Genomic DNA, 15,732 nt, shown 5'->3' with positions numbered 1-15,732 from the left:
CAGTGGACTAACTAAGTTTTTATAGAGAGAGAAATCAAGTTTTTTTTTTTTTTTTTGACGATGTTGCCCCTAACGTGGTTTTATTGACAAGGATTTTTTATTTTTTATTTGGTGTTTTTGGCTATTGATTGACATGGGATTCAATGGATTCATCACGTGTCATGCTTCCAGCTCGACCTTTTATTGTGTTTAGGGATGGGTGTTGGTTCAGTCGATCTCCGTAAGAGCACCTATCAATTAACCAAATTCATATCAACAAAAAAATAGTTTTGAATTTTTCAGTTAATAAGGGGCCGATTACAAGTTTTTATGTTAATATTTAGGGTTAAATATTAAATACTTTTCTAGAGTTTAGTAACTTTATTTTTACCTTTCTGGGGTTTCATTTTTATCACAGGACTCCTGGAGTTTTGATAAAGGATCAAGTTAGTCCATTCATTAGTTGACCGTTATGACTGACACGTGGACCAATCAGATGTTGACACGTGGCATCTATTTAATTTTTTTAAATTAAAAAAAAAAATGTATTTTTTTAAGAAAAAATAAAAGAAAAAAAATTTGGGGTAGCTCAGCCATTTGGGGGTGGCTCGGCCACCCCCTTTGGCCATGGGGGTGGCCAGCCCCAATTTTTTTTCTTTTCTTTTCTTTTTTTCTTTTTTTTTAAATACTTTTTTTAAAATTTTAAAAAAAATTAAATATGTGCCACGTGTCAACATCTGATTGGTCCACATGTTAGTCCTAACAGTCAACTAACGGTCAACTAATTGATGGACTAACTTAATCCTTTATCAAAACTTCAAGGGAGTCCTGTGATAAAAATGAAACCCTAAGGGATAAAAATAAAGTTACCAAACCCCATGAGGGTATTTGGTATTTAACCCTAATATTTATTAACTTCCTTATAACTCTATAGTTGTTAAGGCATATGTTTTATAAATGAAAATAAAAAATAAATCCATGAGACATGAAACAAAAGAAACAACCACAAATTAGTTGGACAAAACAATAAAGAAGTATAATAAATAAAATTCAAATTTCACTTAAAAAATTAGTTAAGTTGGTTAGTTGTCGGTTAACTGATAAATTTCTTTTTTTCTACTGCCTACCAAATTGAATCAACATCGAAATAATAGTTTTATTCTACCTACCAATCGCCAGAAGTTGATTGTCGGCCTGTGACAATTTAGGGCAATCGATAGATGGTCAGTAGGCGATAAATAGTTAGTCTGCTCACCTCTAATTGTGATTGTTTGCCTCATTGAATCATTGGAGAACATGTTACAAATTGATGTGACTATTTACATGCACTTATTATGTTAGCCACTAAAATGTGAATGGCCACGTTCCTATTTACATGACACTATTTATATCTATAAATAGTCATGACAGTTTACGCGAATACTTATCATTCTAACCACCAAAATATATATTATATAAAGAAATTGTAATACCCCCAATCACTTTCCGTAGAAATTGACTACAATGTTTCAGTTTGCACTTCAATTATTGTAATCGGCGATAAAATTATAAACATTAAAAAATAACAATGATTTTCTTATAAAATAGTTGTTAAATAAAAATGATGTGATAGTTGTTAAATGCACTATGTGATACATAAAAGTGTATGTGATGTGCGTGCAGCTTCATTTTTTTCTGACAAAAAAAAAAAAAAAAAAAAGATGAAAATCATATGCAAGTGAATTGATATATTAAGCTTACGTACGTAGTATAAATGTCTGACATATCAAACATGAGTGAATAGTGATTTTAAGATCTTTTCTGCCACTGTTATACATATTTCATATCCCCTAAAATTTTGAGGAGAATTCTAGTTTCTAAAATTTTAGATTCAGATCATTCATTTTCATCAAAGAACCATTATCTTGTCACGTGTCTCACTTCTAATAAAATAATATTTAAATTTTTAATGATATTAATAATCATTATTATTTTATTATTTTATTAGTAGTGGAACACGTGGTAAGATAATAGCTTTTAAATAAAAATAAATGGCCTAAATATAAAATTTCAAAAACTAAAATTTTTCCAGGAATCCAAATCCCTGTTTTTTTTTTTTTTTTTTTAAGTAAATCCCTGTTATACATAAATCAAATTGGACAGAATATTTTAATATCCAATGTCGGCATAGGTTTCTTTCAACATTATCCTATTTTTAGTTGAAAATATATATATATATATATATATATATATATATATATATATAAGGAGAAAGAAATATGGGAGGGAGCTGAAGCTAGTTAATAATAATTGAGGAAGAACAGCCCAACATGTGGAGTGGATAAGCTTTTGGAAGGGGAGGGGCATGGGTCATGGGTGTACGTTGCACACGTACGTGGTAGTTTTACGTCGAACTTCAATTTTTTTTTTTTTTTTTTTTTTTTTTTTTTTTTTTTATGTGCTGTCTTGAATTGCTCCGACTTGTTATTTGTATAAATGTTAAAATATTAATTAAATAATTAAATATTTTTATTTTTATTACCTTAAAATTTAAAATAAATGGTATTATTGTATTAGAGAAAAAGTTTTGAGTCAACAAGAATATTGTTTCTTGAATTTACTTTTTATTTTAATTGAATATTTTACATTTTTTTTTTTTTGATATGTCCACAGAAAAAAATGTGAAGAGAGGAGATTCGAATTAGTAATCTCTAATTTATTAGGCGTGGTCTACAGTCGATTGCACTTATTGAGTTAGAGTTTAAGTTCATACATAAGAAAAAAAAAAAAAAATATATATATATATATATATATATATATATATATATATATATCAATTAAAATAGAATTTACGACCATTCAGCATATTTTGAAGTTGTGAGACTTTAAGGATAATCTGAATAAAAAAAAAAAAAAAAAAAAGACAAACAAAAAAGGAATTTAAGGAGACTTATGTATGTAATGTCTTTTTCTTTTCACCCAATTAATCGTCAATTAATGTTACGTAAAATATATAGAAAGGAACCACAAACTTAAATAAAAGTATAAGTTGTACCAAATTACAAAGGGAGTAAATGCACATATGCATGCATGATGGCTACATTTTGTCCAGAAAACGTCATCGTACAATATTTGTATCGGCTGATGGCTCCACCATCACTAGTGCCAGAATCTTTGTCCCCCTTAATGGAGTCACCCGACTGCTCCTCAGGAACTAGTCTATTTTTAATAATTGCACAATATTGACACCAATTTGTCCGTAATGACATATACCATCTTTTTATATTTTTTAAAATTTTTTGAAGTTGACGTGACTTTTAAAATTACTATTGGATTAAAATTCAAGTATAATTCATCTAAAATTTAATGTGATTTTAAAAGCTACATTAACTTTAAGAGAATTTTAGAAAGATAAAAAGATGTATCTAGCACTACTCTTGCCTATTTGATTATAATCTGGATCGCCCATTTTACCCAATCATCGTCATCTTTTGGCCATTGATGTTGTGGATGAGGATCAAACAAGCAATTCAATTGCAAAATAGTTTAGTAATTAGAATTCATTTGAGTGAAAAATTGCAACTTTATTTTCGATCTTTGCTTGTGCATATCTTTTTGCAAAACATTTTGTGCAAATAATGCTAAGATCTATCCAAAAGAATGATCTGCATATATGGTCTAACTTCTCCATCGTATAGCTGTAAAAAGCTGATCCACCAGTATGAAGATCATGTAAGTGGGCCATTATTTTTGCGAAGTTGAACGATTGAGAACAATCGATCATGCATATATCTTTTCATAAATTATGTAGCTTTGAAGACTTTTTTAAAGATTCGGTTTGGATTTGGTTTTAATTAGGACCGGACCCATTAGGATTAGAGCACGTGCGTGCTCCAATTCTAATGATCAGTCGGTTCCAAACTATACCCGTTTAGATTTAAGTACGTGTCACAATCTTATTGAAAAAATTTATGAGCCTAACTCATCTGATAAAACTGGATCTATAAAAGATGGTTGCTCATTCCTTATAAACATGTCCAAGATCTTGTTCACGGGCAATATGAGATTATTCTTCAACACCCTCCCTCACGTGCAGGCCGGTATTTTTCCTGGTCCTTGTCATTGGGTAAATAGTGTGGGCCATAAAGAAATTTGTGGGCCTAACTCATCTTATAAAACCGGTTCCATAAGAGATGGTTGTTCATTCCTTATAAACATGTCCAAAATCTTGTTCACATGCAATGTAAAATTATTCCTCAAACACTCACCAAGTCAATTTTAATTTTAAAAACACATTTGGTAAAAGACCATATGGGTTGCGTAAAGAGGATGAGATATTTTGAATTTTGAATGAAGAAAGTGTTATGAGTGTTTTTTAGGTGGAAGATGATTGGGATTAAGCATGCATGTGGTGTACATGTGCTGGACATCTCCGAGGATCCCAGCAGATGGGTCTTGAAAATGGTTCAATAATTTGGTCATTTAAACTAATTACAATAATTAATCAAACAATGTCTTAAGAGTCAAAAACCTTATTTTTTGTGGCCGACCACAATCTTATGTCTCTGCTTGCACATGAAGTGATCAGTTAGAGTGCCAGCAGAAAATTAACCCTTTTTCCCAACATTAATTATGAGCTAATTTGATTAATTGTGAAGCAATTTTGAACACTGCTGATTAAAAGCAAATTTTGGAAAAAGAAAGAAATAAATTTTTTTTTAAAAAAAAATGAAGCTCTCATATATAGGTGCTTGGGTTTCTCTCTAGCAGTAGATAGATCTAGGGCAGAAGTAGGATTTTCTGTGTGAGAGAGATCATTTCATGCGAAAATACAACTTAATTTGTTAAAAGACTTGATAATAAATAGGCAATGATCGAGTTGGAAATTAACAAATATTGTGCATAAAACATGTGGTAATATTCAAGTGTTTAGGTGAATTTATTTGCATCTTATATTCTTATTGATGTTTTAATGAGATTGGATCATCAGACTATGGCTCAACCGAGCTTGAGGGAGCACATGCGGTTTCTACCATCTAAGCTCCTCCTATCATTGGTTTCCGACGACTCTAAATTTAATGGTCCTCTTCTCTTTTTTTCTTTTCTTTTTTAATTAGAAAGTGTTTAGGTGATATCTAGGGGAGTCAACAACAGGGATTCTATGACCGAACAAGTGATAATCCCATGTTTTCTTTTTGCAGAAACTCGGTTGGGGATTGGGCATGTCACATGTGCAGTGCGAGCGAGGTGGCATTGAAGAAGGACCATGATTATCTCTTTAATTCTCTCTTCTATATTAATGCTACAATTAATTAGGCTAACCTTAAATCACGCTATGTTGTGTCTCTTTTTTCTTAATTTTCATGAAGAATAATGTTTGCTGTCTTATGTGACCTGCTTCGATGAAATTATGGAAGAATTTTGTGAGCAGCTTTGGGAACATATATTTATATATTCTGTGACCCCAAAAATTCCGCGACCAACTAGAGAAAATTGGGGAAGAGATTCATATATATAATAGACCTTATTTTATTTTAACTTACGTACCATGATTTGAAGTCACCATTTTGGGAAACTAATGGAAAAAAATCCCTTGTTTTTTTTTTTTTTTTTTTCTTTCCGCCATAAACATGGAATCATTTAGTATGGCATTGTAGTGCTGGTTACCATTCCCTTGAACTAAGAGAAATGATTGTACCTCTCTCTCCTCGGGGCCAGGGGGATCTGCCTGATAGCTCAAGGCAACCGTCCTAAGCGATTAGGGTGGTCACACCAACCCTAAATCCTTGAGATTGGTACTGAACCCTTGCGTGGTGGTCACACCACCACAAAAATTTGAAAGTGGTATTTCAAGGCTTGGGGGTGGTTGTCACTAGAGAGCACTACACCATCAATCTCCACAAGCACCTTTCATGGGTGGTATATATACGCTTATTTCATATGGAGAACTTTTTGTTCCATTTTTGCTCTTTATCTTCCTCTTAAAATACTTACTCTGTAGCACACTTGAAGCCATAGAAATTTCTAAAGGTGTAATGTAATGGGTCTATTAAGTGGGCCTTTATCCGCATGTTCTGTATTAGGGCTTTAGTTGGGCTAGATGGGGCCACCTGTATTCTGTTGGGCCAGCTGTAAGTAGTTGCAGGAATTATGAGACTTTATAAGCCCATTGAGTATCTGAGAAGGGTAGAAAGTCCACAACTCATTTAATTTGTAACCTTTTACATTTTCTTGGAGCTTTGAGGCTGGCCTCGAATCAGCCTTACTCCTTTCTTTCATATTCTCATCCATTCTCATGTATATATCATGCAAATCCTTTCGATTATCAATTCAAATATCCCATTTCCATTATAATTAACAAATTATCAAGATATCTATTATATCAAGCTAGCCCAACATATAGGTGCTAAGAATCTCTGCAAAAAGAAAGCCCAAAAATCTTATTCCATCTTCAAATAAACACGTAACACGAGGAAAAAAATATGACAATAACCTTAACTTATGACCCCTACACAAACAATGAACATGAAATTATTGTTGCGTTTTCACCAACAAATTCCATATATAGTACACAGAATTGTTTAACCAATCCCGACAAACAAAATCTTATTGCCCTACACATTATTCTACCAATCTTTTAGCAGATTCCCACGAAGACAATCATCATATATATATAAGCAAATGACTATATATGCTTCAAAGATGGTCAAATGGCGACCCTGGTGGTATTTGCCCACGTATGTGGTTATGGCTCACATCCATGCTTCCGATATACCCAGCCGAAGCCAACGATTTCGGTATCGTGCCCTCCAAATTATTATACGACAAGTCAAGCGTGATGAAATACGATCTTGGCCCGAAAGAATCCGGTATGTTACCGTTGAGCGCGTTTCGGCTCAAATTTAAGTTCAAAATCCTAGAGTTCAACAAACTGCCCGGAATCGTACCCGATATTTTATTACCGTCGAGATTTAGTGTTGAGAGAACTTCCATTTTACCGAGCCAATCTGGGATTGGACCCGAGAGTTGGTTCGAAGAAAGATCAAAATCTGCGAGGCGGTAAATTTCGGAGATCGAATGGGGTATCCACCCGGCGAGCCGGTTGTGACTGAGCAAAGCCCGACTTAGCATCTTGAGTTGCCCGAATTGTCCGGGAATCCGACCGGAGAGTTGGTTTTGTCGGAGGTCTAGGTGCATCAAGTTTGTGAGCTTCGTGATGGACGGTGGGATTCTCCCGTATATAAAATTGTCGGCGAGACTGAGAAAGGTGAGCCAACGGAGCCGCCCGATATTTCCCGGAATTGGGCTCGAGAGTCGGTTTCCGGTGAGGTCCAAGATTTGGAGAAAAGGAAGGAAGGAGATACATTGGGGGATGTCGCCGGTGATCCCCTTCCAGTCGGTGATGGTGATAGACGAGAGGTATTTGAGCCTGCAGATGGCGTGTGAGATGTTGCCGGTCATGTAACCGGAGCGGTGGGCTTGCCTGAAGATCAGGTCGTCGGACTCTCCGGCGAGGTTGATTTCATCGACCCGATAAGTGTTCGGATCACAACTTACGCCGTACCAATGGCAACAGTCGCTGCCCGTCCACGTGTTGAAGATGCCGAGATAGGGCTCACGGAGGGCTGCCCGGAAAGCCAGTAGTGCTGCCCGGTCCGATGGCAAGCAGCCGTCAATAACCGCAGAGCTAACGGCTATTAGTGTCAGCGTTAACCACCAAATTACCGCGCTCATTTTGATTTTTCTCTAACTGTGCATGGGCATGGGAGCGACTGCGTTTAAATATATATACACAAGTCAAGTATTTTTTTTGTGACGCTTTTGTCCCCCAACGTGTTTTGTAGATTGGCGAAGAACATATGCTGGAATTGGAATTTCCCTATTTAATTGGTTTGCTAAAAAAAAATTCCTGTTCTGGAATGATCCTATGTGGCAAAGAACACAACGAAAATTCCATGAAGCCTGACACGTGGACCCATGCCTGTCGCCGGGAAGCATGACACAGGAATTTTTCTTTTCTTTTTTTTTTCTTTTTATTTTGAAATGAAACTCGTGCTTGTCTCAAAGAAAAGTGATTTTCTGACCTACTACATGTGAGTTGCTTGGGCATGGTGGTTTACTTATAAGTAATTTTGATATTCCTCTTGTTGTTTCTGACAACAAAAATTACTGCAATTTTATCCAAAAAAGCTGTCTTTGTTTGATAGATTTGCGTTAGGTGTCCGTAAAATTACTTTCATGTTTATGTTATATCAACATACTTTTTTAATCGGTTAGGACTACGTTTGATAAAGCGGAAGTCACTAGTTTAAATTTTTTTTTCTCTTCTTATGCGGACATGTCAAAACTATATAACAAGCATTAAAAACTAGAATTTGTAGCATCTATAGCAAACACCATGGATGCTACAAAATCTAGCTATATTAATAAGACCAATAAAGAGAGCACCAATTTTGTTCATGTCAATTAATGTCTTTGGGCATTTTTGCTTATTCATGGTTCTTGCTCTATGAATCCATGAGAAAAAGTTCTTGGGATCCTGAATTTGTGCTATGTTAAAATAAGTTATGGGCAGATTTTTTTTTTTAAAAAAAAAAATTTGGGTTTAGAGTAAATTCTTTTAATTCAGTTTATTAAATTAACATTTGTTCTTACCGTATATAATTTTTATATGTATTTTTAGTGTAAACTAGCATTTCTTCTTAAAGTATGTAGGTAGGTGATTCGGTGTTTCTATTCAATGTAATTCATCTTGCCTACAAATTTTGTCTTTGGTTTTCTTGAGATAATGTATTATTTTATGGGAAAAAAAAATGAAGTTATAAAAAATTTCCCACGTTGTAAGAGAACAGAGAAAAACAACAAACTGTATTGTCGCCTAATCATTGCCCTTTATAATGAAATGATTTATCATTGAAGCTTCTTGCTTTTTCATTCTTTATTAGAATGATATGATTTGAACTTTTTTGCTTTTTCTTTATTATAATGATACGATTAGAGCTTCTTCCTTTTTCCATTCTTTAGTGGGAAAGCTAAAATAAATATGATAAATTAGATAGATAGATAATAAACTTAATTATAATACAAATAAAACTTTTTAACTTGAACAATCCCGATCAAAATTCCGATCTAGGTTATTATTCTAACACGCACAATTCATAAAAATCCAATTATTGTTTTCCAATTGAATTATTGAGATTTTATTATAAATTTATAATGATAAACCCCATCGTGAAGATAATTAAGGATGTCATTTGCTATGCAAGTTGGTAACAAAACCCAAATAAAAATGTCACATATCGGACCAACAAATCAACCAGAGCGAGTCGGTGTTGCAATAACCTTATTACCAATAAGTAAATAAATACTAGTAGAACCTTATGACGAAAATCTCCTTAAATTTTTTATCTGAATTTTATGAATTTTAGGCAAAAAAAATAAGAGAGGCAAGGTTGGAATGATAAAGTGCCTTTCGGACAATTTGGGATGTAGAGTCCACTTACACGTTAAGTGAAACTCTATATTAATAAGTTTGAGAGTGAAAATAGGGAAAAATTTGTTTAATTGTGTTGACTAAACTGGAATCATGCTTTTTGTTTAGCAAAATGATTGGGATTAAGCATCCCAATTAGTACATGTTCTTAGAAAGGGTTCAATATTTTTAATCATATCTTTTTTCTCTAACCAATATGTAATCAAACAAAAGTTTTGTGTTGTACATTAAAAAAGGTGTTTGCTTTGATGAGGAAGCTAGCTATCGGCATATGACATGTATGAGTATAATTAGACAAAAGGTTAAAAAAAAAGTCCAATGGCTCTGGGATTGAGTGTCCATAAAGGAAAAACAAAAAAAAAAGATTTTGCTTTAAAATAAAGGCCAACCACTGAATTATCCTTCCAATTTCTGTGAACCAAAGATACATGACATATATGTAACAAAGTGCACCATTCACTCTAGAGAATAGGCAACAAACAAAAAGATGGCCAATATTCTCCCCCATCCAATCCACAAAAAAACATTTCATATCTCCAAGAAAGCCAAAACCAACTATCTATCTTTTGAGTATTTAACTTTCCCCTCACAGCAAGCAATAACATAAACGAGTGGCCAAAAATAATTTCACCCGCCACTCCTAGAACATTTCAAGGCCACGGTCTCGCAAATTCTCTCAAGTCCTCTTTTTTCTTTTTTTCTTTTTTAAGCGAAAAAGATAGACGAGAGAGACCAACTATAACTATTAAAGCATTTTCCGCCGTTTTCTTGTCATTTTCCTTACATTTAAGGATCAAAACAATTTTTTACTTCTCTGTCTACATACACTCCACAATAGCTTCCATTTATCATTCATATACTAATTAAATATCATTTCTTTACTTTTTTAATGATTCAGGAGAGATAATGAGTTTTTTTTTTTTTTTTTTTTTTTAATAAGCACAAGGATTGTTACAGTGCAATAGCGATCCTAATGTTTAGAGATGATATAAAGAATCTGCTATGAGTGGCTTTTTGTAACATTTTTTTTACATTTTTTCTAAACTTAAAGGAAGTGAACCACATATAGGAGAGCTGCTATCAATACTCTTATACTTTGGCATAAACCACGTCATCTTAACCAAAAAATAAAAAAACACTACTAGGAATACTAGGAACCTATAACCAGAAAACCTTATCCTGAACAGTCTCTCTCACAAATTGATGATGTAGGCTTTTCTAGCCTTTTGTGTTCAGCCATCAGCATGTCCAATAAGAAACTTTCGTATCGTTCTCACTAGCTCCAAAACAAGGAGAGGGTGATGGGCTGGGTGATTACAATAAGGAGCAAAGGAAATGTTTGTCAGCTTATTATTTTTTTTTTTTGTGTGCGTGTGTGTGAGCAAATCTGGGAAATGGGTTAAGAAAAGCAAAATTCAAGAGGGGTAGGCTCCCAACAACAGGCCCAAACAGAAATACAGTAGATTTAAAAGGATTAATACCAAACTTAAAATAAGAGAATAAATATAAATGAATGGAATCCAATAAGCAAATAACAAGCAAGCAAAATGTATAATTCATGACAAAGGCTTGCCTTATATTACTAGTTTTATTACAAGAGAAATCGAGCAGTTAATGTGCACGTAATCTTTACAACAGTTGGACAACAGAATTTTAATGAACTGGACACAGCAATGGGATCCCCAACAACAGAATTTTACAAGAGAAATTCTGAACTGGACAACAGAATTCTACTTTTTCATACCTTGGACAACAGTTGGCAACAGCTAACATGTTAACAAGTGCTTTTGTTACAGTCCTTAAAGCAGTTAAATGTGTAAGTAATCTTTACAACAGAAGCTAAAAATCAAGCTACCGAGGGAGATGATTTTCGTGCAAATTTGTTGAAGCTACATTATTGAACTGTGTTGAATTGACATTTTGAAACATTGTTGGCACCATGATTTGAAATGGCGTCGGCACCGGGCTATGTAACTGTGCGGGCCTCATGTTAGGCATTTCCTGCCACAAGTATGGTAACATCAAAAATCTCATCAAAAGCATGACCTAAGTAAAAACTATGTAGCTAAAAAAACCTTACAAGAACATTCTCTAGTTGCCACAACTATAACTAGGTTGGAGAAATTTCCTCCAATCCAATCTATTAAACCGATATGTACATGTAAGAATACTCTTATCAAAAATGCAAGCGAGACAAGTCACGTGCATTTTTGGACATGTCAGTTTCATAAATTAGGTTAGACAAAATTCCTCCAACCCAATTTAATAAACTAGTTTAGAGGAAAACTTTGCTATCGAGGCCGATGTTGAATGCCACCACAAATTCTAGCTTGTATTGGCATAACCACATTACACTATCAATATCAGCTTTCCAGAAATTATATTCACAAAGCTAAATGCTTTATTTCATGCTCAGAAGCAAAAAAATCTTCACAGGTCATTGCCACTAGATTTCCAACAATCTGTGTCAGTGAAGTAAAGAATTTCCAAAAGGTGAATCCAACTCAGAGCAAATTCTTCATCAAGTTTGATAGAGAACAAAGTTAATTGAAATTGAAACAGAAATAGTCCTTAATATATATTTTTTTTCTTTCTAAATTGGTATAATGATGAGAGCATATACATACCATTTGGTGAAAGCCATCTTGTATGCCCAGACTCGCAGCTTCTATCTGGGGTACCTGTTATATACATCAAGCAAACATCAGTTTTTTATTTTATTTTTTTTATTTTTCAAACAGTTTCCAGTGGCGAGACATTTAAAAAGTTAAATATCAATGATCACATTCACTAACCTTTCCTTTATTGGTTGAACTATTTCTGTTACTTGCCACTTCCTTCCCAGCTCCAGCTCTCCTAGGAGCCTTGTTTGCATAAGTCACCTTAGGATCAGGCATCGCCTCATTAGACGCATTGATGGATTGATTTACTTCAACACCACAAACAGGATGAGTTGCCGAGGTCATAGTTCTTGAATCGTTCTCTCCTGAGTTATTCACAGTTGTGCAATGCTTCAAAGCTTCTCTTATGGCACAGAGAGCAAGATTGTAACTCTCTTGAGACAGTGAACCTTCTTCACCCAATATTATGGCTCGTCGACATAAATCATTGTAACGACGGACCTTAGACTGCACCTCATCCAATCTTTCGCCAATGGTATGCCTGCTTCTTGCAGCATTAGTCCATCGCTGCAATACATATTTAGACGGGATGCTGAAAACACCAGACATTTGGAGAACTACAATAGTATGTCTGCAGAGATAACCTTTATATTCAAATGAGCGGCATGAACAATATATATCTGATTTTGATTCATTCCATTCTACTATATAATTCTGATTATCTTCAAAGTCTTTAACAGTGTATGTTGTCTTCATCTCATCTTCATTTTCTTTCTTAAGATGACAAGCAGCTACTCCCAAAACCTCAACTTGGAATTTCTTGAAAATTTCATGCGTATACACTAGTGACATCTGTTTTTCAAATGGTGATGGAGACTTCAACTCAGGCGTTTCATGCCATGCATCAAAATTTGCTTTGGCTTCTTCTTCAAACCTATCTTCGAGAATTACCTTGTATCGTTCTATAAACTCTCTCAACGAAGTCTCCCCTTGGACATATTTGTCAAACCAAGAGCTTAAGCTTTCTGAGCGCAAAGTTGTAGACAACCCAGCAAAAGAGATGTCTTTCATAAAAGTAGGGACCCAATGTTTGCGATCCTCATACAAGGTTTGAACCCATTCAACCTCTCTAAGATTGAATCTGTCGAGCAATTTCCACCATCTCTTTTCAAATTCTTCCTCTGTCCATGACTTACAGATACATTTATTGAATTTTGGCATAAAAATATCGTTCCACATGCACAAAAAATCAAGCTGTCTAGGGATCTTTTCCAATACATGCCACAAACAATAACAATGACGTGTACCTGGAAAGACTGCTTTAATAGCTGCTTTTATGGCATTGTTTTGGTCAGTGAGTATTACCCTTGGAGCTCGTTCCTCCATTGCTATAAACCATGTTTGCATTAACCAAACAAAAGTATAAAATGTCTCATCTGCAATCAATGCACAACCAAGCAATGTGGGTTGAATATGATGGTTGACACCAATAAAAAAAACCAATGGCATTTTATACTTGTTTGTGAAATATGTGGTGTCAAAAGTAACCACATCACAAAAGGTAGTATAATCTTCCATGCCTTTGGCATCCACCCAAAACACATTTCTCAGTCGATGCTCTTCATTTAAATCAACTGCATAGAAGAACTTTGGATTCTCTTCCTGCATATGCATAAAATGTTCCAGTAGTATTTGAGCATCCCCTGGTTCTAGAACCAAACTCCGTCCTTTATCATTCTGAGTTCTTATATAACTCTCTAAACAATCAACATTCTGATAGGCACTGAACAGCTTCGACCCTGCACCTAAATTTTTCCGTCTTCGTACTCGAACATCACTCTTGAGTGGATCAACATTTCGGTGACTCCGAAAGAAATGCACCTGAGAAGGCAAGAGCTCGTGATTATGCTCCTTCACAAAACTATATATATACCACTTTCCATTTTGTCTTCTTTTTACATGCATGCTTGCTTTACAACCAATTTTCGGAGAAGGTCGAGGATTGATGGCATCATCAGACTGTTGCTTATTCCCGTATCTTATGCATGAAAATTTTGCATCAATAAATTCCCTTGACGCCCTAGACCGACGACTGCTCAATTTGGCAGTGCCAAACCCTGCAGACTTTGCATATTCTTTGTAAAACGAATATGCGGCTTCATGAGAATCAAATTCCATGTCATCACGAGGCTCTATAATCGTATTGTCCACGATGACATTAGAATCCATGATTGTTGTGGGAATATTCAGATCCACTTCACATCCACCTTGAGATTCAGCTCCAAAACTGCTCAGAATTGGTCTAAAGTCATTCATATGATATTCCATAAATATTGTACAGAATCTCCTCCCATGGAAAGACTATAAATTTCCATCTCACTGATCCCATTATCAAGGCACTTGAATCAAAGGAACGACATTATTAGCAACTAGAATCAATAGAAAGAACAATTTACAGTTTTATAAGCACATTATCATCCCAAACACACACATGCTGGTTTAAAATGGCTCCAAGAGCTTCATCTATGAGGTTCAAATAAGCTTTGTTCTGAACGTCTACCCCGTTTCCTTCTTAATTTGAATCTCTCTCTCTCTCTCTCTCTCTCTCTCACACACACACACACACACACACACAACACGCGCGCGAATACCCAAACATCCACAAAACACCACTCCCGGCCAACCATGTGAAAAGATAACTCAAGGCACCATGAAACCAAATACTCGAGCCATACAACACCCCATCACCAAAAACCCAAAAACAACCCAGAAACAGCAACACACACAAAATCACTCCCACCCATCACCTCATAGCCTAAACACACCACACCAAAGACCACCACGCTCACAGCCTTAGCAAAACAAACCACCCCCACGCCGTTTCCGGCCACCCGCAGGGTCCAAACATAACCATCACACGCACACCGCACAACTCGGGTCAAGTACTGTTCCAATCCCACAAACACACCCCCACACAGGGCCAATCGGCTGCCACACAATTAAAAATGAAGCGAAACTCGAAAACAAAAACAACAAATGAAGGGAAAGTTCAAAATTCCTCACCTTGATACTGTCGACGAGACACGGAGCAAGAGGGCGACCAATAAACGGCGACAAACGGAGAGGTGGAAAGCGGAGCAAGAATCGGCGAAGGATAATGAAAAACCCAAATGGTGGGGATGCCTCCGTTTGCTTAGATTGAGGCCTTGGCGTGCTGCACAGTGTGTGCCAGGCCCACTACATTTCATATTTTAATATGGACCCAAATCCCTTTTTTAAAAAATATAAATAAATAAATAAAAAGAGAAAAATAAATAAAAAAAAAAAAAAAAAAACTTTTAGTGTATAGGTAGGGCAATAAATAAATAAAGCCGTTTGCAAATAGATTTGGGTTCGGCTCACATAAACTCGGCTAGAAATCGATTCATTGTTTGAATAAAAATTTAGACTCGTTTATTAAACAAGTTGAACTCGTATAACTTTGGCTCGGCTTGTATAAGCTTGTATAACTTCATTTTTATTTATTTTTTTAATATTGTTTTTAACTCCGTAATGAGAAAATGTTAAATATTTAAAAAGATAAAAATAAATTATCTTCTTAATGTTAATAGATATAGTTTAAATTATTATAATTGTGAATCTTGACAAAAATGTGTATTT

At 34.9% G+C, this 15,732-nt stretch overlaps 2 protein-coding genes across 4 annotated transcripts; both read right to left on the bottom strand.

Moving 5' to 3' along the window:
* Positions 1-6,654: 6,654 nt before the first annotated feature.
* On the bottom strand, positions 6,655-7,692 carry LOC132164557 (uncharacterized). Its single transcript, XM_059575090.2, has one exon. It carries the CDS (start codon positions 7,690-7,692, stop codon positions 6,655-6,657), a length of 1,038 nt encoding a protein of 345 aa, XP_059431073.2.
* A 3,259-nt stretch (positions 7,693-10,951) lies between these two features.
* FRS4 (FAR1-related sequence 4) lies at positions 10,952-15,288 on the bottom strand. 3 transcript variants are annotated; one of them, XM_059574721.2, is made up of 4 exons: positions 15,136-15,288; positions 12,247-14,359; positions 12,079-12,132; positions 10,952-11,452 (listed from the first exon to the last, which is right to left on the bottom strand). In XM_059574721.2, exons 2-4 carry the CDS (start codon positions 14,299-14,301, stop codon positions 11,303-11,305), a joined length of 2,259 nt encoding a protein of 752 aa, XP_059430704.2. In that variant the 5' UTR covers positions 14,302-14,359; positions 15,136-15,288; the 3' UTR covers positions 10,952-11,302. The 3 variants fall into 3 exon arrangements, with proteins under 3 accessions (XP_059430704.2, XP_059430702.2, XP_059430703.2); XM_059574719.2 differs by having other exon boundaries at positions 12,247-14,471; positions 15,136-15,226; XM_059574720.2 differs by lacking the exon at positions 15,136-15,288 and having other exon boundaries at positions 12,247-15,119.
* Positions 15,289-15,732: the final 444 nt, after the last annotated feature.

Source organism: Corylus avellana, chromosome 8, assembly GCF_965113065.1.
Source record: "Corylus avellana chromosome 8, dhCorAvel1.hap1.2, whole genome shotgun sequence".
In the NCBI taxonomy this organism is placed as follows: domain Eukaryota; kingdom Viridiplantae; phylum Streptophyta; class Magnoliopsida; order Fagales; family Betulaceae; genus Corylus; species Corylus avellana.
The sequence above is the reverse complement of the archived record's forward strand: the minus strand, read 5'-3'. Positions and strand labels throughout refer to the sequence as shown.